Below are 26,691 nucleotides of genomic sequence, written 5' to 3' on the forward strand. Positions count from 1 at the left end.
ATGGAATGTGTTATGTGGGTGGGCGCTATGTGATATCAGGGTGTCAAGGGGTGCACGTGTATATGCAAACCTTCTATCAATCGACCAACTGCAAAACATAACAAGTTGAGAGAGCTTTACTTAGTAAGAACAAGGAAAATGTAAAACAATATATTGTTGAAAATGCAACCCTAAGCATAACCTTTGCCTTACCCCTTATTACCCCTCAATAGCAGCATCCTATTCTTTTCTTTATCTGTTTTTTTTTTATTGTAAAAAAAATAAAAATTCAACAAGAACACAAAATGTACAGTACACTGTTCCCAACAATAAATTATTGTATTAAGTACATAGTATTTAAAGGCATCTAATATAAAGTGGGACTAAAATAAATTTCAAACTCTTAAGGAATAGCCCACACAAACTATAATTCTATAGAATCACTAGACGGTGATAACAGTCAACGCCATTTGACTGCATTCGTTTGTTTCTGGATCGTGAATTGACCAGTGTAACTGGCAGCCAGAGTTGGAAGCTCTTGGCCAATACAATGGGTGTATCTGCTCTCCTGATATTGGCCTTGTTCTTTTGATGCAAAACTGCTCATTGAAGGTGGTTGTGAGTTAAGTCCCAGACCCTCTCGCTCTCCCAGAACCAGTGGTCCTCAGCTGGAACCTGAGACCCCTCACCTGCCCAGGGAAACAGGGGCACCTGTACACACTTTAATGGGGTAAATTCAGCCGAGTACACACTTTAATGGGGTAAGTTAAGTGGTGGGTTAGCTGAGGGTGTTGCATTGATGTTAAACTTGCAGACACTCTATGATCACGAAAAGGGACTTCCAAACTCCTGAAGCAAACTGGGGACCACAGTCAAACACTATGTGGTAAGTCCTGTCTTAAGATCCAGACGGCAAGCAGATGTAAACAGTGAAATAGAATCAGGTGAAAAACAAATCCCATCTTAGCTGATGGGGATTTAGCCATCAAACCTCTTGTAAGTATTCCAGGTTACGGTGTTCAGCTATGATCAGGAACAGATGTTTGGATCCCTTTGACCAGTGACACCATTCTTCAAAGGCTAGTGTAATGATGAGCAGCTCCCGATTGCTAGTGTCATAGTTCTGCTCTGCCAGGGACAATATTCTTTAGAAGAAGGCACGTTGATGGAGTCTGGATGGATTCCCGTGCTGCAGAAAAAACTGCACTGCAACCACTTCCAGATTTGCCATGTCGACCTCCATAATGAAAGAAAGTTCTGGATCAAGATAAATGAAATGGGTGGGTGAGGATGAGTTTTAATGAGTTGACTTGCATGGACTATGAATTGTTCTGGAGCCGAAGTTTGCTGGCACAGGTTGGAAAGCAGGATAATCATTCATTGAATATATCATGTGTATGGCTACTCAGATGGACAACTGTCTGAAGTCCTCTGAATTTCTCTTTAGGGGTGGATGGAAATGGCGATTGCATCTATCCCTCTCACAAATCAACCTTTTTGTCTCGGAAGACTTGGAATATTAACATTTTGAATAAATTGTGATTGTAGTTGTAACTGCCTTGGGTTCTGTGTTCATAAATGTGTAAATAGTATAAAGTAAATAAAATTACTGACTGTTTACATTGAAAAAGCACACTCTGACACATATGCATTAATGATAAAATTATTACCCAGTATATAGTGAGCATACTGTATGTTGATCAGACAGCAACAAGATGATCCAAGCTATTTTCTCTCTATTCACATGGAACCAATACAGTTCTCCAATGAAATCCTCCACCAATCCAGTATAGGGCACTGGCTTTACCATGGAACTGGTGAAGGTCTGTTGTGATTAAGATGGAAGAAGACGAGTTGATGAGTTATTGTCGCTGGCCTCAGGGTCCATTAGTGGAATAAGTGCTCAGCAAAGCTGTTGTTGATGGGAACTGGTTATGGTGATACAGAAGCCCTTGTGTGTAAGTCTCATTTAGTTGCATTCCCAATTCCCATGATTTAAACAGCAGAAAAAGGCTCTCACTTAAACCTGAAAGATCTGTGGGACATACTGTCAGTATGTGTGTGTGTGTGTGTGTGTGTGTGTGTGTGTGTGTTTTTATTTTTTATTTGTGTCTTTATTCAATATCAGTGTCCGTTCAAATGTATCAGTGCATTCAGATAATAACTGTTGCTGGAGCACTGTTATAAATTTCCATAATTCATTGTCCATAAAAATCTAAGTACCTTATTGACACAACATGCTTTTTTACAAAGGCTCTTTATAGGGACATATTGAGAAAGGTTCTTTATAACACAATTAACTTTTATATAGTACTTTCAAAGCATGTTTCTTAATAAAGCCTTATAAAAAATACAAATAAAAGGTTCTATTTAGCAGTAAAAAAAATATTTCTGCTATTGTTACAAGCTTAAATACCCATTTTCCTATGTGTGAAAGATCTCCATTACATGTATGTAATAGATGTAACTTAACCAGTTTGTGCTTTATGAGAATTGCAAACAAGCCATCCATCCCTCCTTATAAACACTAAATAGATGAATGAGTGTCTATTTTCCAGTAGTGAGGCATTGGACCAAATTAGAAACAGGCGTTTTCACAGAGCTAAGCTCTCATGAAGTCTATTTGAAGGCTTGATAACTCATTTTCATTTCCAAAAACTGGTTTAGTTGCTTGATTCTGTTCATAAGTGTTCATCTGTTTCAGCATATCAGTTTCACACAGAGCTGTGTTAAGTGAAATAACCATAAAAGTTTTATTGTCTTTGTATGTATAGATTACTTGGGTGGTTGCCAAAGTCTGGCGAACATTTCAAGTCAACAGCACCTTTAGAGATATATTTACTGAGAAAAATGGTGACACGTTCAATACTTATTTTACTCGCTGTATATCTATCTATCCTCAGTCATCGAGTTTGTCAAAGATTGTGCCTAGTCTATGAAGTACAGTATTAAACTATTCAGCTACACTGTATGTACACGCATATCAAGGCTGTGTCACCATTATATTATCCATTCCATCTATTTTCCAAACGCCTATGCATTATATTATATTATATTATATTATATTATATTATATTATATTATATTATATTATATTATATTATATTATATCACTTTTATTTTTGGGTGAACTATCCATGTAATTAAGTGTTTATTAACATTTGGTTTATTTTTGTATTAACAATTAAATATGGAATTATTTTTGACAGATTTGTTACAAACAGCCTTCTGGAGTCTGGAGTCAAGTGGATTAATGTGAAATTATTATATTTTCCCCCCTTTTTTTTCCCTTATTCTGAAAGCATTGAATATATCATGTGTATGGCTACTCAGATGGACAACTGTCTGAAGTCCTCTGAATTTCTCTTTAGGGGTGGATGGAAATGGCGATTGCATCTATCCCTCTCACAAATCAACCTTTTTGTCTCGGAAGACTTGGAATATTAACATTTTGAATAAATTGTGATTGTAGTTGTAACTGCCTTGGGTTCCATGTTCATAAATGTGTAAATAGTATAAAGTAAATAAAATTTACAGATTGAAAAAGCACACTCTGACACATATGCATTAATGATAAAATTATTACCCAGTATATAGTGAGCATACTGTATGTTGATCAGACAGCAACAAGATGATCCAAGCTATTTTCTCTCTATTCACATGGAACCAATACAGTTCTCCAATGAAATCCTCCACCAATCCAGAGTAGGGCACTGGCTTTACCATGGAACTGGTGAAGGTCTGTTGTGATTAAGATGGAAGAAGAAGAGTTGATGAGTTATTGTCGCTGGCCTCAGGGTCCTTTAGTGGAATAAGTGCTCAGCAAAACTGTTGTTGATGGGAACTGGTTATGGTGATACAGAAGCCCTTGTGTGTAAGTCTCATTTAGTTGCATTCCCAATTCCCATGATTTAAACAGCAGAAAAAGGCTCTCACTTAAACCTGAAAGTGGGGACATACTGTCAGTATGTGTGTGTGTGTGTGTGTTTTTTTATTTTATTATTTGTGTCTTTATTCAATATCAGTGTCTGTTCAAATGTATCAGTGCATTCAGATAATAACTGTTGCTGGAGCACTGTTATAAATTTCCATAATTCATTGTCCATAAAAATCTAAGTACCTTATTGAAACAACATGCTTTTTTACATAGGCTCTTTATAGGGACATATTGAGAAAGGTTCTTTATAACACAATTAACTTTTATATAGTATTTCAAAGCATGTTTCTTAATAAAGCCTTATAAAAAATACAAATAAAAGGTTCTATTTAGCAGTAAAAAAATATATTTCTGCTATTGTTACAAGTTTAAATACCCATTTTCCTATGTGTGTAAGATGTCCATTACATGTATGTAATAGATGTAACTTAACCAGTTTGTGATTTATGAGAATTGCAAACAAGCCATCCATCCCTCCTTATAAACACTAAATAGATGAATGAGTGTCTATTTTCCAGTAGTGAGGCATTGGACCAAATTAGAAACAGGCCTTTTCACAGAGCTAAGCTCTCATGAAGTTTATTTGAAGGCTTGATAACTCATTTTCATTTCCAAAAACTGGTTTAGTTGCTTGATTCTGTTCATAAGTGTTCATCTGTTTCAGCATATCAGTTTCACACAGAGCTGTGTTAAGTGAAATAACCATAAAAGTTTTATTGTCTTTGCATGTATAGATTACTTGGGTGGTTACCAAAGTCTGGCGAACATTTCAAGTCAACAGCACCTTTAGAGATATATTTACTGAGAAAAATGGTGACACGTTCAATACTTATTTTACTCGATAGTATATCTATCTATCCTCAGTCATCGAGTTTGTCAAAGATTGTGCCTAGTCTATGAAGTACAGTATTAAACTATTCAGCTATACTGTATGTACACGCATATCAAGGCTGTGTCACCATTATATTATCCATTCCATCTATTTTCCAAATGCCTATGCATTATATTATATTATATTATATTATATTATATTATATTATATTATATTATATTATATTATATTATATTATATTATATTATATTATATTATATTATATCACTTTTATTTTTGGGTGAACTATCCATGTAATTATGTGTTTATTAACATTTGGTTTATTTTTGTATTAACAATTAAATATGGAATTATTTTTGACAGATTTGTTACAAACAGCCTTCTGGAGTCTGGAGTCAAGTGGATTAATGTGAAATTATTATATTTTCCCCCCTTTTTTTCCCTTATTCTGAAAGCACCTATTCACAGTAGAGGATCTATTGGTGGGTAAGTTTTTGTTAAATATAATTTGCCTCAGAGATTGAGCAGCTTGATTTCAGTACTCTGTAACTTTGTCCCTTTATGTAAATATTTGTGTAACTGTACAATGTAGAAAAAATAGCATGCACCTTTGGACTATTCTAATTAATTCCATTGGACATTAATGAAAGAGGGTTGGGGGTTAAATAGATTAGATGAACTCTGTTTAAAAAATCTGTTTGTTCATGAAAGTTACATAAACTGATACTGACCATAGTACACTTTGTGTCTGTATTCCTTTCATCCCTCAGTCGTGCTTTCTTTGGTGAGGTGAACTGAGAACTGTGAAGGACAAGGGCTTCTTAGACAAATTCATCTGTTTCGATGTAAAGCAAAATTTCTCCAAATCCGTTCTAAGGAAGAAACAAACCTTATCTTGCATGGTCCAAGGGTGAGTACATTTTCACCAAATTTTCTTGTTTATGTGAAGTTTTTTGCTTAATTAAAAATAATTTTTGGATATGTGCCTCAACTGTATATCTTAACAGATATATGATTTGCATATATTTTTTTTTTATTACTAAATATTTTAACTTATTAATAGATAGATGATGTTAAAAAAAATCATCACTTCTTTTGAAATAATTTATTGTATGTTCAAATTCAAATTTTAAACTTTGGTTCATAATTATTTATATCCTTGAATTTTGGGAGGTTCTAGTTTTCTTTTAAACTTGCTTCAAGGCTGTTTAACTTATGGTCAATACATTATTTCTTAAGATTTATTTGTCTTATTTTTATTTTTATGTCTTTGACTAGTTTTGTATACACAATAATGCATACAAGTGCTTTCATTGGTGATTGTTATTGTTGAAGGGCTGATAAATTTATTAATCCGCATCATCCACATCTTACTGTCATCTCTGAATATGAAATAGTCCTTTATAACATCTTTTAGGACACTGACATAATCACGAATGAGCTGACTGAGATAAGTGAGCAGCTTCAGACTGTGTTGTTTTCTTTCGCTCTGCCAAATATACGATATATATAGAAAAATCTAATAAAAAAAATCTAAATTCGGGAGCCGTAGTTTACACAGGACTGGCGGGAAATGTGCATTGGGACACTTTTATTATATAGTTACATGATTTATTTGAAAGGTTAACTGTTTTTGTGGTGTTAAGAGAAAGCACCTCCGCAGCACGTTCTTAACATGAGAGAAAGACACAGCAGCACTAAACAAGTGCATTTCGCCAAGATATTTTCAGAGATGATAGACATGATGTAATAGAATAATAATTGAATGAAACTCTAATTGTGACCAAATTTACTGAAAATGTCCCAGCGCGACATCCAACAGGTTTTCACTTAAAGTTTAGATTTTTATAAAATTATGCATTCATGATTTGCTACTGAATTATAATAAACTAGTTCACAATAGTATTTTATCAGACACATATATATGTGTGTGTATATATATATATATATATAAACTACGGTGTACTGTCCATGTCCGGAAAGGTAAGAAAAACATCATCAAAGTAGTCCATGTGACATCAGAGGGTCCGTTGGAATTTTTTGAAGCATCGAAAATACATTTTGGTCCAAAAATAGTCAGTGTACTGTTTGAGTACATGAATTACTCCAGGATATTGGTTTGTTTGAACTCCGAGGGAGTGTCAGCCACATTAAAAAAGTTAACAGCTTAAGTCATTTGTGGATTAATGCGTATTAGAGATGCGAACCGTTTAAAACTATTCAGTTTGATTTGGTGAACTGAATGATTCATTCGCGAACCGGATATCCAGACTGCTTTGATTTGAACTCTCTCTCACACATACACGGTAGAGAAGACAATGCTGAATAAAGTCGTCGTTTTTGCTATTTTTGGACCAAAATGTATTTCCGATGCTTCAAAAAATTCCAACGGACCCTCTGATGTCACATGGACTACTTTGATGATGTCTTTCTTACCTTTCTGGACATGGACAGTATACCGTACACACAGCTTCAATGGAGGGACTGAGAGCTCTCGGACTAAAACTAAAATATCTTAAACTGTGTTCCGAAGATAAAAGGAGATCTTACATGTTTGGAACAGCATAAGGGTGAGTTATTAATGACATAATTTTCATTTTTGGGTGAACTAACCCTTTAAGGCAGCCGAGCGCGTCTTGGCCTCCTTATACTGCTCGACCACTGTCTTGATGAAAGTGCAGAAAAGCTCAGAAGGGGAAACTGGCATATCAAGAAGAAAGCCCTTCTCTTTCAACCTGATAGCTGCCAGATTCACCCACAGATGTCTCTCTGTAACCACCATGGTTCTGCCAATGGCAGTGGCGGCCCAGAGCATAGCACAGAGAGGAAGATCGGTGGTTTGACTCAACTTAGCCACCTCACCAGGGGATAAACCATGTTCTTCAACAAGGGGGAATATTTTCATAACCATTCTCATGCATTCCCTCGATGTTGGCATAAATAGTATTCTGGAATGTGTGGATTGGGATGAGAATGGATTTTTCCATGCTAAGGAATAGAGGGCACATCTGAGCTGGAGGGCTATAACGCACAGATATTTCTTTGTTTGCAAGTGTCAATGATTACGAATAGATTAAATGAAATGGGACAAAATTAATCTTGACGAACTATATATCATTATAAAGATCTAAGCCTCAAGCATCGATGACAGATTGCTTTTTTCAATGGAAAGATTCTAAAGAATGTATTTGTTAAATGTGTGTAATCAGTACACATCAAAAATAAAACAAAAAACACTGTACATGCAAGTATAAACAAAATGCAGTACATACCAAATTTGTTGTAATATCAAGTCATAAACGCATCCGGTTTAGTTTGGAAGGTAAGGGTCCACTTCAGTTCTTCAGGGGCAGTATTGTCTGTGTCCATTATGGAATAACTAACGCTCAGAAACTGCGTCTTGGTAGTAAAAAAACAGCATGGTTTGTGACGCACCGGTCATCTGATGGAGGAGTAACATTCTCCGCTTGCTTATTCCCGACTCCAAGATTTGCAAATACAGTTTGGGATGCCACCCACACGTCTCCAGCAAGATGTAGCTACTCGCTGGAATAGTACCTACTACATGTTGCAAAGTCTACTTGAGCAGAAGCGGGTCATAGCTGCCTATATGACAGATTACGATCTGCCCGCTACTTTGAGTGTACACCAGTGGATGCTAATGGAAAACATAGTGTCTCTTCTCGCCCCATTCGAACAGATGACCAAGGAAATAAGCTCGGCTAAAGCCTCGGCTGCAGATGTTATTCCTTTGATAGCAGCACTGAAGCGTCTGCTGGGAAAAGAGGTGGAAACAGATCACGGTGTAAAAACATTGTATTGCAACTATACTAGACCCGCATTTTAAAGAACATTATTTTGACGAAGACAAGAAGCAGTGAGTGCGTGAAATGAAACAAAAAGAGCTGACGGAGATTGAAACATCTGGAGAAGGAAGAGACTCGACGGGGAGCGCACCGCAAACGGTGCCCAAGAAACGGTCACGTACAAGTGAGGAGGTGTACACTCCCTCACTTTCTGAGATGTTTGACGAAATTTTACGGGAAAGCACCCCAATTCGTAGCGGTGTTGAAACAAGCCCAGCCGCACAACAAATAGAGATGTATCTAGCTGAACAACCCATTGCCAAAAGTGACAATCCTGTGGACTACTGGCGCGCAAACAAACACTGCTTTCCATTGCTTGCACAGATTGCACGCAGGTATTTATCTGCCCCAAGCACCAGCACAGACAGTGAGAGACTATTCAGTGCAGCATCTCATGTTCTTAATGAGAAGAGGAACCGTCTTTCTTGTCAAAAAGCTGAGCAACTTTTGTTCTTAAAGAGAAACCTGTTTCCTTAAATAAACAGCAGTCAAATTTTCTGTTTATATACTTACATTACAATTTGCGTAGCACTGCACAACTATGTTTCCTAAGGCTACATAGGCTTAAATGTTGCTTACAGTTTGAGTTTGGATTAAGTTCTATTGCTGTTTTGCATTGTTTTGCACAGAAATTTAAAATGCAAGTAAATAATTGTTTACATGCAGCAACAGAATAGAGGCCCACTGCCATTATGTGATTTTTGTGTGCAGTTATTCAGATAATTGTGGATTGTTTTTTCCCCCCACAAATGTTAAACTATTTTATTAGATGGAAGAAAACTTGAAGAATAATATCATTTATTTATTGTTAAAAAAAATATTTTAGCTTTTGTTATGTAACTGTAAGTGTTAATAAAAGTTTGATGATTATTCTATTGGTTTGTGATTTTTCATTTCAGATCCATTAAAAATTAAGCAATACGTTTTTAAAAGAAGCCATTTTCGGCTCCTTTTAAAAACGTATTGCTTAATTTTTAATGGATCTGAAATGAAAAATGTAAAAAATGAAAGAAAAAGATACTTAAAAAAAAATTATATATACAGTGTGTATATATATATATATATATATTAAATATATATATATATATATATATGTATGTATATAAATAATGTTTTTTAAAGTTTTTTTTTTAGTTATAAGTTAAGGTAAAAAACATTATTTAAAGAAAAAAAATGACATTTCATATCTTAATAAATTTAATTATTATATGATTATGGTCTCTGGTCTGAAAAAAAAAAAAAAAAAAAAAAAACTGCATATGATTTGGTATTTCTTTATATTTACACAGTTTACTAATGTGGCTCAAATGTGCCATTAATGTACGGACACAAAAATATATGTGTGTTTATTTTATACAAATGTAACTAATGTAAATGACAAAAATAGCTGCAGTTCAACTTCGCCACAAGGAAATGTGCGTATGTCTGTATGAGAGCTCAACTCTCCCCAGGCCTCCCCCTCCCCTTTTCTCACATTAGTGGTTGTTACATTTTCTTTTACATCAGCAGATTCGGCAAGCTGCTCTTTCCAACTTCAGTAACATGTTATGGTATTACAGCTGTGACATTACAAACAAAATACACATTCTGAGATATGAACTGAATTAATGAACTGAATGAATTGTGAATTTTATTAAATCCTCCTTCCATTTTCATCTCAAAATTTTAACGATGCGTGCCTCCCCTGCGTCCCCCGACAAGCCGCCACTGGCTGGGTCATATGTCCACTCAGTTTTTGTCTCTTTTTATCATAAGGTTGAGTCTTCACTATAGCTTCAGTTCATAAACAAATAATAGCTACACTTCCTTGAGCCGTTGTCATGGCAACTACACAAGACATCGTCAGAGGCAAGCAGAGAGATGCTATGGTACCCGGTCCTTATGATGTTCATGGGGAATGAATTGTGCGCAAGCATGTTTCTGAGTACAACACTTAATATGATGCGGCATGTGTTTGAGTCCTTTGCAGGGGCAGGTGCTCAAAGTATAAAAGGGGCACCTGGAACATGGCTTTTAATAGGACTATACTCCTTGCTTAGACATGTTAGAAATGGGTGCTTCTCTGGATTTTTATTTTTTATTTTATTACAATAGGCTGAAAAATAGATGATTTAGTCTTATTTGCTTTCTTTCCAGCATGCACTAAATGGTGCTAAAGTAATAATTTGCATTAAATGATTAAAATCTGCATAAAATCTGACACTTCATTCCACAGTCAAAGCGAAAAGACAAGTGTCTAATTCTGGTTAATTATTTACTTGTTGCTTTGGATTTTTACCATTGAAAACTATTTTCCAGATTGATACCAAAATTGAACAATTAGGGTTGATGTTCTCTCAGAAACTACAGTTCCTAGGTTAACCCTTCGTACAGTAGTTACATAATTAACTGTTATAGTTAATTTTCTAATCAATGACAAATCAGTAAAACCCTGTTTGAATTCATGCTTGATAGGGAGTCAATGCATTACTTTTAGGTTTTTATTTAGATAACACACAATACTGGCATTAATAAAGATATTTTGAACTTTAATGATTGTCTTTAAATTTATCCTAAAGAATCAGCATTACCAGCACTCCACATAACAGTTTTGATCAGTATCTTTTTTGCTCATTTTCCATTTTAATTTCAAAATTTTACATACAGCAAATAAAATGTAAAATTTTTACATACAGCAAATAAAATGTATGCAATGCGACCTTTGGTTTGTACAGTTTTAAAGGGTTAGTGCGCCCAAAAATTAAAATTATGTCATTAATAACTCTGATGTCACATGGACTACTTTGATGATGTTTTTCTTACCTTTCTGGACATGGACAGTATACCGTACACATAGCTTCAATGGAGGGACTGAGAGCTCTCGGACTAAATCTAAAATATCTTAAACTGTGTTCCAAAGATAAAAGGAGGCCTTACATGTTTGGAACAGCATAAGGGTGAGTTATTAATGACATAATTTTCATTTTTGGGCGAACCCTTTAATTTTCCAGTTGTGGTTCACAGATGCTAATGTATCAATCATCTACAGGTTGTGACATCATCACAAGGGTGCTATACTGAATGACCAGAAAAGAACTACGACATTCCATAAAGAGATTTAGAAATCCTACAAAAGCACTTTGATTTTTAAACAAACAAATCCACTGTAACTGAGCTGATGCTCCGTTTCAGGTAGACATGTGAAAGCTGTCACAGTTTGGAAGCAGTCAATAAAGATTTACTCAAGTCTTTTGCTTCTCCAGCTGTTCTCACACGTTCATAACCCAGGATTGCCATTGCATGATGGCAGTACTCCTCAACTTGTTTTATCTGTTGAATACTCAACACTGTTCTCCAGGCACTGGCCGCCTGTGTCGCGTTCCTGGCAGACACAATGAATGGCTTTGAGGAAGAGCTTGTGCCATTCGTCATGTTAAGAGCAAAAGACTCTATGTCAAGGTTGGCACTGAGATTGGCAAACTGATAAACATTCCGGAGCATTTTGACAGGTTTTTCCACCAGATCCTCATAGCGCACCACCAGGTATTTCCCTTTCAGCCAGCTGGGCGGATTTAAGGCAGTCCTCAGGCTCCTGTATGTTCGATCACATATTACCTCCATAGCTCCAACTGAATGGTAATCTGCTCCGTCTTTTTTGCTAATTTTGTGGCCAGGATCCACAAAGGGTATCCGACGCAATTTGGGATCCCTGCTTCGAACCACTTGCAAGTTCTCACGAATCAACCCGTGCCTCGATTTGATCCTGGAGTTGGCCACGGCTCTGGGATCTCGCACAAGGTGAATCACCTTTAGATCCAGAGACGGATCCTTCATAAGGGGTGCCAAAACATTGACATCCAGAATCCGGACCCCTTTTATGACTATAGTGTTGTACTTAAAACATTCTTCTTCTAAGAGCCTGAGGCTTTGTGGAGGACATTTTTTGCACACTTTGTCATCCACCATCCCAACCACTTCTTTCCTATTAGAGGAGCAAAGAGGATACGAGCAGATGACTTTATTAAGCGTGGCCCCAAAAAGTTCAAGGGAGGTGAAGTTTTTTCCCCCAGGGCTGTTGTACAGCTGAAAAACTGAAAGATCACAGCGGTACAGTGAGCTAAGCATGTCCCTTGCTGCTCCTTGTAAGGTCACAGCATCACCCGGGTACAGCTTTTGCCAGATGTGCCACATCGGTTCATACAGAAAGAAAACCTCTGGGTGTTGATTAAACAGCTCTCCAAAAAAAGATGAGCCGGACCTCCATGTGGTCAAAACATAGACGAGCTGTCTCTTCTTAGCAAGAGATGGTCTGTAAAGGAACCGAATGTCTGATCTACCCTGATATGGTGTGCTTCTCATCTGGAGATTACACTGTTGGGGTTCTTTAGTCCACCTGTAGTTAGCCAAGTTCAACATGGTAAGAACTAACAGCAGAAAATACGCTATAAATAGCACAATTGTTTTTCTCCGCAACACTTTCATTACGATTCCAGGTTGGGTGATTATTTTTGTGTCATATGTTTTGAGATTTCTGCCATAAAACACCATTCTTTTCCCCTAGTGCAGGCAACTGAAGTTGTAGGAACTGGTTGCTTCTCATTTGGCTTTGAACCAATCAGTCACACTGGATGAGCAGCAAACGTTATTAATTCAACTGATGTCTTCATGCAAGCTAACTTTGTTCTAAATGAAAACCCAAATGTGACCTGTTTTGCAGACAAACACCCAATATCCATCACACCCACAGTCCAATCGCGTGCATTGCCGAATGTAGCCTTAGCCTACTGCAGTGCGCAGAATCTCCCCTCAGTCCTCAGAAAAATATCACGGACGTTTACAATATCATATCCGTTTGTAGATCCATCAACAGCGACCGTTAGAGAAATCCTTTTAGCAGCGATTGTCTTTAACGTGGCTCCTGCGAAGATGGAGAACCACTACAGTCGCGGAAGAGACTTCATTAAAACACTATAAATGCGTCAGCGTAGTGAATGTGGCCACGATGCATTCATTACTTTGCAAACATCCGCCGGCGTCTTGTTTTCCAGTCGCGTGTCGTGATGCGCGTCTGTTTCTGCCGATGTGGCGTCTGCCTCCGGCTCCAACTGAACTGAACTGACTCTGTCTCGGTCTGGGGGTACTAAAGACCCTCCCCTTCTCCACAGCCAGTGGAAATGCCGTGTGCTTTCGCCACTTCAAAATCCCCCCACAACATTATTTGTAGTGAACAGCAAAACAGTCGATATGACTGAACAAAGCAAGTGAACACGGCTGGGAACGAGAAATAATGGAATTCCAACATGATTTATACTGGGAATTCTGTCACAATATTGAGCCTAAAGAAAGTAATTAAATGTATTATTATTATTATTATTATTATTATTCAATTACTTGACATGTTTTACAATAGTAGATTTCAAACTAAAATTGGGATTTTTTTATTATTATTTATTTTATTTTATTTTATATATATATATATATATATATATATATATATATATATATATATATATATATATATATATATATATATATATATATATATATATATATTTTTTTTTTTTTTTTTTTTTTTACTATAGTCTTCCATAAAAACTAATTAAATTCCAAAATGCCAAAACGATTGTCAGGCAGATAACACAACAATATAATAAATGATTTACCCAGCAAAATACATTTGTCAGTTTATTAATTTTTTATCAAGTTTATTGACCACCAGATAAGTAACTTGTGAATGACCATATTCTTTTCCATTCTATTATTAATAATATTCATCAATACAATTCAATTTTAAGAGGAAAATACATTTTCACACCATTTACACAAGCTCCAGTCTGGATCCAGAACACCTGAGAAGAAATTATGCTGACCCTCAGAGGACATCAGATGATGCTGACCCTAAATCAACAAACAGAACTGACAAATATTGCTACAAGTGACTGCATCATATAAAAATTGCTGTTAATCGTCTGGCTGACTACGTCTTGTATTAATTTTTATGAAAAATCCTTTCATATGTGCACAAACTGACAGTCACCACTTATAAGCTATTACTAAATATTGTAGAAACATCATTTTCTGTAAAGTTGCTTTGTAACGATTTGTATTTTAAAAGTACTATACAAATAAACTTCAATTGAATTGATTTTTTTTTTATATATTTAAGATTTCTATTTAAAGTCATCAAGCATTTTATTTAATGGAGAAAATGTGCAATTTTTGAATGATTCATTTTTCTCTCTGTCTCTCTCCCAGTGAAGCAATCAAACAGGTTAACAAAACCTGGGGTGATAGTTGGAATAGAATACTAACTCAACTCATATCTTGTAATGATAAATGTTTTCAACAGTATGCTAAATGCAAAGCAATCAGTTTGACAGATTAATTATGATAAATATTACTAGGTTTGGTGGTCTGATTTGATAAAAGTGGGTTGAAAAGCCTTGTTTGATTGCCAATTTGTCTTGAATTTGCCATCAGTCAAATGAAGTTTGCAATAAAAATAAGACTTATTTATATATTGTCACGGGAGGAGCACAAGACAGACACAGTGGGCGTGGCGTCAGGCCTCGGAGAGGCTTTTATTAACAGAAATCATAAAACAAAGGGAATAAAAGTGGCCAAAGGGGGAAAGTGTCCAAAATAACAGGGAATCTGGTGTCCTCGTTGTGCTGCGGGATTTGTATAGGTCGGGCAGTGTTCATCAAGGAAGGGTCCAGGCAAGGGGCGGAGTCCGGCGGCCGCACGCGCTCCCCTCCTTGGTCCGGGGCGCGAGGGGCGGCGGCTTCTCCTAGCGGCCGCGTCTCTCTCGTTGGCCGCGGCGCTGGTAGGGGATGGACGGCCCGGCATCCTGGCCCGTCGGCCGTGTATACGGGTGCGGTTCCCATCCGGATCTCGGGTCCGGCAGCTCACGTCTTGGTGGCGCGGGAGTCCCTCAACGCACCCTTCCTGGACCCACGAGGACACCAGTGTGCATGCACGGGGAAGAGACCGGTCTCCTGAGGAGAGGCGCGTTGGGCTTTTAAACAGCGGCGATAATGAGGCTCCACTTCCTTCAGGTGTGCCCCATCACACGCCGCCAGCCCTGACTCGTCCAGCGCCCCTCCTCTCACACACCCACTCCAGTCGGGAGCCTGGTGAAGGGCGGCGATTTAGGACGGGGTGCCGGTGACAATCAGGGAGGAGGCAGCTGACTCGTCACATTCCCCCTCCCAAGCGACATCCCCGTCCCCAGGGCGCCACCCACACGGGAGTGCTACCATCCTCAACCAGGCTCCAAACGGTCGGAGTGGGCGGGGCTTCCTCTCCGGGCGGTCCTCCCTCTCGCAGCGCACCAGAACAGGGACAGAGAAACCGGGTTTTAGTGACAGCCTCAACCAACCACAGGGTAAAATGACAATGGAAAAGTCACTTACCCCTTGTGTGGCTGGGAGGCTGTCCCCAGTTTTCCTCCGTCCCAGTCTGGGTTCTCACGAACGTTTGCAAGCGAGAGGGGGGTGACGTCACCAGACGTTTCCCAACTGCGCTGTCTAGGCTCCGCCTGCCCGCATTCTCCACCAGTGTCACGGGAGGAGCACAAGACAGACACAGTGGGCGTGGCGTCAGGCCTCGGAGAGGCTTTTATTAACAGAAATCATAAAACAAAGGGAATAAAAGTGGCCAAAGGGGGAAAGTGTCCAAAATAACAGGGAATCTGGTGTCCTCGTCGTGCTGCGGGATTTGTGTAGGTCGGGCAGTGTTCATCAAGGAAGGGTCCAGGCAAGGGGCGGAGTCCGGCGGCCGCACGCGCTCCCCTCCTTGGTCCGGGGCGCGAGGGGCGGCGGCTTCTCCTAGCGGCCGCGTCTCTCTCGTTGGCCGCGGCGCTGGTAGGGGATGGACGGCCCGGCATCCTGGCCCGTCGGCCGTGTATACGGGTGCGGTTCCCATCCGGATCGCGGGTCCGGCAGCTCACGTCTTGGTGGCGCGGGAGTCCCTCAACGCACCCTTCCTGGACCCACGAGGACACCAGTGTGCATGCACGGGGAAGAGACCGGTCTCCTGAGGAGAGGCGCGTTGGGCTTTTAAACAGCGGCGGTAATGAGGCTCCACTTCCTTCAGGTGTGCCCCATCACACGCCGCCAGCCCTGACTCGTCCAGCGCCCCTCCTCTCACACACCCACTCCAGTCGGGAGCCTGGTGAAGGGCGGCGATTTAGGACGGGGTGCCGGTGACAATCAGGGAGGAGGCAGCTGACTCGTCACATTCCCCCTCCCAAGCGACATCCCCGTCCCCAGGGCGCCACCCACACGGGAGTGCTACCATCCTCAACCAGGCTCCAAACGGTCGGAGTGGGCGGGGCTTCCTCTCCGGGCGGTCCTCCCTCTCGCAGCGCACCAGAACAGGGACAGAGAAACCGGGTTTTAGTGACAGCCTCAACCAACCACAGGGTAAAATGACAATGGAAAAGTCACTTACCCCTTGTGTGGCTGGGAGGCTGTCCCCAGTTTTCCTCCGTCCCAGTCTGGGTTCTCACGAACGTTTGCAAGCGAGAGGGGGGTGACGTCACCAGACGTTTCCCAACTGCGCTGTCTAGGCTCCGCCTGCCCGCATTCTCCACCAGTGTCACGGGAGGAGCACAAGACAGACACAGTGGGCGTGGCGTCAGGCCTCGGAGAGGCTTTTATTAACAGAAATCATAAAACAAAGGGAATAAAAGTGGCCAAAGGGGGAAAGTGTCCAAAATAACAGGGAATCTGGTGTCCTCGTCGTGCTGCGGGATTTGTGTAGGTCGGGCAGTGTTCATCAAGGAAGGGTCCAGGCAAGGGGCGGAGTCCGGCGGCCGCACGCGCTCCCCTCCTTGGTCCGGGGCGCGAGGGGCGGCGGCTTCTCCTAGCGGCCGCGTCTCTCTCGTTGGCCGCGGCGCTGGTAGGGGATGGACGGCCCGGCATCCTGGCCCGTCGGCCGTGTATACGGGTGCGGTTCCCATCCGGATCGCGGGTCCGGCAGCTCACGTCTTGGTGGCGCGGGAGTCCCTCAACGCACCCTTCCTGGACCCACGAGGACACCAGTGTGCATGCACGGGGAAGAGACCGGTCTCCTGAGGAGAGGCGCGTTGGGCTTTTAAACAGCGGCGGTAATGAGGCTCCACTTCCTTCAGGTGTGCCCCATCACACGCCGCCAGCCCTGACTCGTCCAGCGCCCCTCCTCTCACACACCCACTCCAGTCGGGAGCCTGGTGAAGGGCGGCGATTTAGGACGGGGTGCCGGTGACAATCAGGGAGGAGGCAGCTGACTCGTCACAATATGTTATTATAACAAATGCTTATTGTTTGCCATGTTTGCAATTTGTTTCTGTCATGCTTCCACTGCACCCTAATGTTATAGTTATGAGCTGAGCTTGGTATACACTTTGCATATATACTGTGAACTATGTACTCAAGCATAGTGTAGTGTATAAATTATATAGGAGTATTTTGTCATTCAACATCAGAGCCTGAGAGTCCCGCCCCCTCCGATACATAAATAAAGTTGCAGCTGTTGACTGCATTAAGCTGACTTTGGTTTTTCAGTTAAGAATGTGTATCATCCCGATATTTAATGTGTGCTTTTTCTTTATGGAATTTTCAGTGTAAACATGCTTTTAAAAGAGAGAGAGAGAGAGAGAGAGAGAGAGAGAGAGAGAGAGAGAGAGAGAGAGAGAGAAGAATAGTGCATAAGTATGCAAATTGGGACACATCTAAAGATTCACAAGATAAAATTTTATTTGTAGACCTTATTGGAGGTGACAAAAAGTAATGTCCCAAAGATGTTATACAAAATATCCACACTTTTGAAAGCCAATTGTTCAATCAAATATGAATACTGGAATTTTATGTTGTAATCATAATTGTAGAATGATTTTTAATGATAAAAAATAATAATAATAATAATAAAAATTTTATAGGGGTCATATGACATTGCTAAAAAGAAGTGTTTATGAGGTTTAATGTTCCAAAACCAATTTTTTTTTCCACGTACTGTACATTAATATTGTTGCTCCCCTATGCCCCCCCCCTTCTGAAACATGTTGATTTTTACAAAGCTAATAATTTTGAAAAGCGAGGTGTGCGCTGATTGACTAGTTATCCACTGTGTTGTGATTGGCTGAATACCTCAAGCACTTGAATGAAATGTTATGCCTCTTAACATACTGTGCATTATTTGTCAGAACACCAGCGTGATGAGACAAAACCAGTTAAACCCATTATAAACGAGTCATTTGTTGCATTCATTGGGTACATGATTACTGATTATAATGACTTATACTGTGTTAAACATAAACACCATGTCTGCATTCAGTGGCGTGCACAGACATCCCGAGGGGAAGGGGCGAAATGGCATAATGAGGACACAATCACGACTGGGAGGCAGGGATTTAGAGTCTGTATGGGTTTGTTTCCCCTCGGCTAGGGGTGGGCGATATGATAAAAATAATTTTCTATTTTGCAAGCTGTTTGAGCATCGCAACATCTAATTTCCCTATTATAAAGCCTTTTAAGGTAATAAAATATGAAAAAGTATGGCGGATATTAAGGCTAAAGTGCATGGGTAAAAATAAAAATCTTTGTTTTTATTTTATTTTGTTATAAAAATATTAGAATAGATAGTATTCAAATAAAATACAGTGTTTTATTTTCAGGAACAATAGGTGTATTTAACAGGAGCATTAAAAATGTGAATGAACAATATATGTATACATATATATACATATATATACATATATATATATATATATATATATATATATATATATATATATATATATATATATATATATATATATATATATATATATATATATATTAATTACTATTAAAGCAACTTTATTAAAGTCTTAATATAACCTGATTTGGTTTATCCTCACCAAGGTCGAAAGGCACTCTTGGTGATCGCATCTTGCAAACTTTGGGACTGATTTATCATATATTTTCGTATATCCATATTTATACTGCCGTACTTTAATATATCTAGCCATTACTGATGAATCAAGCAATTGTAAGTTTTAATACCGTTAATAGGACACAATTCTCTGCCTGCCACCAATCTGACGGTCGTGTCAGATTTTTCAATGATATTTTTTAGTGTTTATGGTATGATTAAAACTTGATTCAATTTAAAATGAGCAAAGTTTAGTTTTTAAACTTTTTATTAAAATTACACATCAAATTTTATATCACAATGTACTTATTTAATTACGTTTTCATGTTCTCTTGTGGCAGGCTTAATTAAGGGCTTAATTAAATTTTAGGTTTGATCCATCCATTTAATTACAGTTGGCAGCATGTAGCCTACAGTCCCTTTAAGACCTGCATGCATCTAATATACAGACATGCATCTGTTTCTTACAGTTGTTTACTTTAGTTTTAACTTAGTTCAGTATAATCAGGCACAGTTTGACATCATCGACCGCACATCAGAACAGCACATGAATGAAATATTTAAATAACCGATAAGGCTTTAAAGCAGATGCAAAAATTATGTTTTTTTTGGGGGAAAAAGTGTACCGTGAGAGCAACTCTACCACTGAGCAACACTGATGTTAATGTATGTCATTTTGTATCTTATTGATGCGGTGGCGCCAGAACTACAGCTGATAGAATGTGCACCGTAGCACAAAACAACTATATTTCCTCTAAAGGCCTGGGTTTTTTGGCCCGACAAAAACCTTAGGCCAAAACGGGCCAGCTGGGGTTAGAGGAGTGGATATGAACAAAATTTAAAATAATTTGATCCGACGTGGATTATAATCATCATACAAGGCAGAAATATGTATAAGCGATGCAATAAAGCATGCAAACAAACGGCCACTTTTATCATGTTCATTTAGTGATCGCGCAGGTTCCAGTGATCTTATTAGTTTTCTAATAACTTCTCTTTGTTTGTGAAATGATTGGGTTGCGTGACGTTGTTTCTGAGAGGCAGGTTTTAGTGAAGCGTAGTGGAGCTTCTGGCCTGACGGTGGTAATGCAGTGCTATTTTGGCCTCTGTGCTACAGGTCTGAGGCAATTAGCTCCACCCGGCCCATTTGAAGCACTGGTCCACACTGGCCCAACAGTGGAAAAGTGGCTATTGAAACATACAGTGTCTCCACGACATGTCGGTGGAGTTTCACCTTTTTTTCTTTGCTAGAACATTTGGTTGGTGTTGTGCAAATCTTCCCACATTGTGACGTAAACATGTGGGGGTTGTTAGAATGAGCCGTTTTAGGTAGGCGTGGTTGACTCTTAACTTTTATAAAGAATATCTCTTTGGATTTGAGACTTTAGTCTTTGCAAATTTACAGAGCTTCTTTATGCACCAAGAGCTTGTAAAGCTCCAAAGAGAAAGGGGGAAAAAATGTAATCGTATCATATGACCCCTTTAATAGAATTCAGCATATACTTATGAAAAAAATAAAAACAAAATGTAATTCTGAATGTACACACACAGGAGCAGGACTGGCACTCCACATTATACTTGTTAATGTATCCTAAAAAGAAGGAAAGCATCGGATGCGACCATGTTCACTTCACCCACACCTGATTATTTAGGTAAATAGCAGCTTATGGAGAATTTATTTTGAATATGATTAGAATATAAACCTACAAACAAACACCAATGGCCAAATCAAATAACTCCTTAATGTTGCATCTGCAAATTTTCACTCATTATAGTGTCTTCTAGTTCACAGGATAACACGTCCTTGCATTTGCTTTTTGCTGCTATGTCTTTGGACAACCATCTGTCTGGTAAGTTCATGTATGTATACTGTTCAAAAGAGAAGGATGTTTTTTTTTTTGTTTGTTTTTTTTTTTTTTAGAAGTGTCTTAAGCTTATCAAGAGTGATTTTTTTTCTGACCAAAAAATGCAATAAACCAATTATATTATTAAATATAAATTTAAAATAATGATTTTAATATATACTTCAAAATATACAGTAATTTATTTCTGTGGTGGCAAAGCTGAATTTCCATCAGGTGTCACTATAGTTTTCAGTGTTTTCATACTGACCCCAAACTTTTGAACAGTAGAATGGTAATAAAAGATTGATATTTTAAATAAATGCTGTTCTTTTTACTGTTTATTCATCAAAGCATCCTGAAAAAAAAAGAGAAAAAAAATTATATATATAATATAATTGTGGCTTTTTATTTTACAATTCTGACTTTTTTCTCTCAAAATGTCATCTTTATATCTTATAGTTGCATAACTCAATTGTAATACAAATTGTATTTATTTATTTATGTATTTATTTATTTATTTCTGATTTATATTCTGAATTGAGTTATAAACTCATCAGTCAGAGTTGTGAGATAAAAAATTACAATTATATTGTATGATGCTGGAAATAAAATTAGGTTTATGATCATACAGTGATAACAAAAATATAAACAAAAATATAAACTGATTTCTTGGTCATCTTTTAGACTTTGTGGCATTTCCTGGAGAGTGGTCATCGGATACAACAATTCAAGCCACCCATTCCAAAAAAACAGACACAAACAAATTCTTCTTCTGTAATTTCTGCGCTTGACATGGGAATCAGTGATGAGGAGTGGGAAAGACTACAGAAGGCTCTCGACTGGCCTGGTCCAGATCAACAAATCACTCAGCTGAATCTGAGCACAAGTCCAGTCCACTCAACATTCTCTATTGTGGATCTGAAAAAGAGCTATAAAGTGGGAGATAACATCTCCGTCATTATCACAGCCAGAGACCACAACAAGAACCTGAAAAGATATGGAGGAGATTTTTTCAAAGCAAAGCTTTTCAATTCAATGCTAAAGGTGCTGTTTTATATTTTTTATTACAAACAATTAAAATAATAAATAATACAAATAATAATATACAGATATTTATAATATTGAGTTTGTTTTGCTTGTTAAAGGCGTGATAAGTGATTTCTGAGAAACACTGTTGAACATTTTTATCAACACTCAAACTAATGATTTTGTGGGTATTTGCTAGCTGTCTGTTCTGTGTGTGCTAAAACAATATTGTGTTTGGATGCAGTTTTGGCTGTGTAGTCAAAGAAAGGGCACATTTGTGCTCATGGGTTTGTTTAGGTGTCAATTTTTAAATATCAACAGTGTATTACATATTATATGTTTAGGTTTATAGAATTGCTTGACCTACAGACATTAGTCTTCTGCATTACACTTAACCTTTTTTATTCTTCTTGAAGGCAAGTGTGTACGGGGAGGTTGTGGATCATCGTAATGGGACTTACTCAGTTGTTCTTCTTCTTCCCTGGGAAGGTCAGGCACAAGTTTTTGTACGTCTTGAGCACTCCAGTGAGGTTGTGCTGATTCTTAAAAAATACAGGCAGTCTTCATTCCCACGCAGTCACTATAATGGCCACTTTGAAGGGCTAGGACCCAATAAAACCAGGATCAGTGAAGTAGTAGAATGTAATCTTAAGTGGGGTGGAGAAGGAAGCTGGAGGAAACACAACTGCTGCTGTGAGTATAAGGATATAAAAACTGGAACGGTGTGGCAGTGTGAAAAACCTAAGAAACTTTCCTGTGACAAACTGGTTTATCACTCTCTGGGAGCTTTGGAAAATCCATTAAATCCTACTGAAAAGCAGATTTTCACAAAGTAAGTGGAAAATTATTCAAAACAAATTCCAGAAGAATTGTAGAACTTTAGAGATCATCATTATTTTTTCCACAGGAAATTGACAAATGTTGGTATTACTGGTGACACACAAGCCATAAATGTCCTTCCCAACACTGCAGGCAATGGTATGTATCATATAAATCAAATGTAGTTACAAGAAAATGAGTTATTAGCATAATCATGACAGTCTTTTAGGATAAATCTTTCATTGCTTTAGGCAAAATGCAGAGATGCCGATCAGGATTGACGACACCAGTTCCTGCAGGTTTATATTTGAAAGATGTTTGGAAGTCTTTTGTATGCAACACTCAACAGTTCAATTCTACACGAATGGGAAACTGCCTTAAAAACAAGATAGTCTACTTATTGGGCGACTCCACCACAAGGCAGTGGTTTGAATATTTAGAAAGAAATGTGCCAGGCAAGTTTGTCAGTTGTCTAAATATATTTGATATAACTTTAAGTGTTTTTAAGTTTTGATACGTATCATAAATGTAATATAAATAGATTTTATAGTACACTATACCAAATAATGAATAAGAGATAAATGAAAGATACAGAGGCCTCAAAAGTATTTCTGGACACTTAACAAATTGAATGAATGTCTTAGTATATAATAAACTGCCAAATATACAGGCTAATATATAAATTAATGTCCCTGTTACATGAATATTACATGCTGTTAATTACCACAGATGAGAATTTTGAGTCTTTGTCCATTATTATGTAGAACCAAAATCTAAATACTATCATAATTTACTCAACGTAATGTTTATGTCCACACTTGTGTGATTTGCTTTCTTTTGTGAAACAAACATTTTTTTTTTTCTTCATACATTTGGATTACCTTTACTCTATGGACTTGAAACATTCTCCAGTGTCTGTTTGTTTTAAGAAAAAGAAAGTCAGTCATTCAGATTTTAGAATTACACGAGGGTGTGTAAATTATTTTACATTCTCTGAATTGTATTATCCCTTAGGTGCCTGTAAAACTTTTGGGCTGCAGTGTACAATAAGAAAATAAACTCTGCAAAGATATTTGATCAATTAAAATTATAAGAGTCTAATGCAAGTTATACTAATCTTTCTTAGGAATAAAAAGAATGGACCTCCACACTCCTCGTACAGGTGGACCCCTGATGGCTGTGGAATTGAAAAATAATATCATTATTCACTGGAGGCCACATGGTGTTCCTTTACGATTTACTAAAATGCTCATAACTGACCTGCATTATATCAGCAATGATATTGATGAAATAGCTGGTGGTCCACATGCAGTTGTTGTCTTTACACTCTTTGCCCACCTGGTGTTTCACCCAATAACATTTTATGTTCATGAAGTGGCCAAAATCCGTCAGTCTGTTGTTGCTTTGCTGAGTCGTGCACCACAGACCACCGTCATCATCAAGTCTGGAAACACTGCAGGACTAAAGGTACACTTGGTCACTTCCAATCCTACTTTGTCTTGTTTTCTTAATGTGATACATCTGTGGGGGAAACAAAATAACATTGCATTTATTTATTTATTTTTGCCAAGAAAAATGGTCACGACCAATGGTTACTGGACATTTGGCTATAAATATCTCCTTATGAGTTTATGAGTGAACTATTCAGTGTTGGGCAGTAACCCGTTACTAACGCGTTACTGTAATTTGATTACTTTTTTTAGTAACGGAGTAATCTAACGCATTATCATTTTCAAAATAGTAATTTGATTATCACTACAAGCCAAGGTCTCTATACGTTACTGCCGCATTACTTTGCTGACAGAATGCAGTGTTATATATGTATACTTATATATATATATATATATATATATATATATATATATATATATATATGTATATATATATATATATATATATATATATATATATATATATATATATATATATATATATATATATTTTTTTTTTTTTTATGGGACATAATTTGTATTTAACGAGATTACAATTTAATAATAACATCAGAAATGTATAATTATATAATGTTTCCTTTCCACGATTATTCAAACAGCGAATAAATTATATAGAGAGAGTGATATTATCACTAACATTGATCTATCGCACATTTAAGCACTCTCAAGATTCAAGAGTCAAGTTATTCTAATAGTTATTGTTTCAGCTGGTTTTCTCAAAAATCTAAACAAAACTATCGTTATAATCACAAAAGCTGTATAAACTGTGAAATTAATCTCTTACTTTGTACATACATCTGTGCTTTATTGTTTATGATGAGGGAATTCACAAAAGTCCTGAATTCAGTCAACGAACACGCACACGCTCAACAAAACTGATGAGTTTCAGCGAGGACTCATCTGAACGCTTCTGTTCTGTCATTGCATTAAACTCAACAGAATTGTGTATGACTGGTTAAAATATGAAACACTGTAAAAACGCCTAAAATAAAATACTGCGACATGCAACATGAGAAGATCTTAATTTAATGCCGCATTCATCATTATTCATATTCACTTTGTTAGCAACAGACGTAATAAATTATATTTATTTGTACAGGGGCTTTTTTTGTCCTATTAAGTGGCGTCCCCATAATTACACACGCTCCGCCTATGACTGAGATGTATTTTAGAGATTGTAAATGCAGCACTCTTTGCTTGCATTCTGCCAAACCATGCACGCAGCACCCGCTTGCTTTAGTTAAAAATAACAGTGTTCTGTGAATATTGATGCTTAAATAATAATTTTTATCGGGAGCGTTTATGCTTGGATTTCATAAATTTCATAGAGAAAAAGTAATGTAACTTGTAATCTAACTAATTACTTTAAAATAAAGTAATCAGAACAGTAACGTGATTACTTTTAAAAGGAGTAATCAGTAATCAGTAATTTGATTACATTTTCATTTAACTTGCCCAACGCTGGAACTATTTCTATTTTACTAGGCCAATAAAGGCAAAATAGGTCAGGTACAGCATAATATGTCACAGCCACATACAGTATACTGTATGTTAATATATATACATATATATATATATATATATATAGTAATTTTTGTTGTATATCTGTGTATTTCCAGGACATTTTTCAAAGTGACTGGTATGCGATGCAGCAGAACACAGTAATGCAAGAGATGTTCAGAAATATTGATGGAACAATTTATTTAGATGTCTGGCAGATGACTTCTTGTCACTATCTACTTGAAGATGTTCACCCAGGTGCTGCTATCATTGCTAATGAGATCAACATGTTGCTCTCATATGTCTGTCCTACCTGACACAATTAAATACTTGGCTTTCTCTTAAAATGTAGCACCTTTCCCTGTATGATCTCAACATTTATAATCTTGTTGTATTTGTTTTATTTCGATTTTAATTTCAAATTTTAAAATTGTGGACCATGGAATATTTTACATTATTATATACAGCTCTTGAATTTTAGCTACATTCCAAGAACACTGATATACAATGAAGGGGTTTTCCAGAAAGTATACAAAATCAGAGTATAAGCAACATCCCCTGG

At 37.7% G+C, this 26,691-nt stretch overlaps 2 protein-coding genes across 2 annotated transcripts; one reads left to right on the top strand and one right to left on the bottom strand.

Moving 5' to 3' along the window:
• Positions 1 to 5,465: 5,465 nt before the first annotated feature.
• On the top strand, positions 5,466 to 26,471 carry LOC113042140 (NXPE family member 3). The gene is made up of 9 exons (XM_026200726.1): positions 5,466 to 5,658; positions 21,041 to 21,141; positions 21,275 to 21,339; positions 22,018 to 22,377; positions 22,776 to 23,191; positions 23,267 to 23,337; positions 23,430 to 23,633; positions 24,305 to 24,645; positions 26,249 to 26,471. The coding sequence occupies exons 2-9, from the start codon at positions 21,111 to 21,113 to the stop codon at positions 26,444 to 26,446; spliced, it is 1,686 nt and encodes a 561-aa protein (XP_026056511.1). The 5' UTR covers positions 5,466 to 5,658; positions 21,041 to 21,110; the 3' UTR covers positions 26,447 to 26,471.
• Positions 11,466 to 14,066, bottom strand: LOC113042141 (carbohydrate sulfotransferase 2-like). Its single transcript, XM_026200727.1, has one exon. It carries the CDS (start codon positions 13,139 to 13,141, stop codon positions 11,804 to 11,806), a length of 1,338 nt encoding a protein of 445 aa, XP_026056512.1. The 5' UTR covers positions 13,142 to 14,066; the 3' UTR covers positions 11,466 to 11,803.
• Positions 26,472 to 26,691: the final 220 nt, after the last annotated feature.

This window comes from Carassius auratus, chromosome 24 (assembly GCF_003368295.1).
Source record: "Carassius auratus strain Wakin chromosome 24, ASM336829v1, whole genome shotgun sequence".
In the NCBI taxonomy this organism is placed as follows: Eukaryota; Metazoa; Chordata; class Actinopteri; order Cypriniformes; family Cyprinidae; genus Carassius; species Carassius auratus.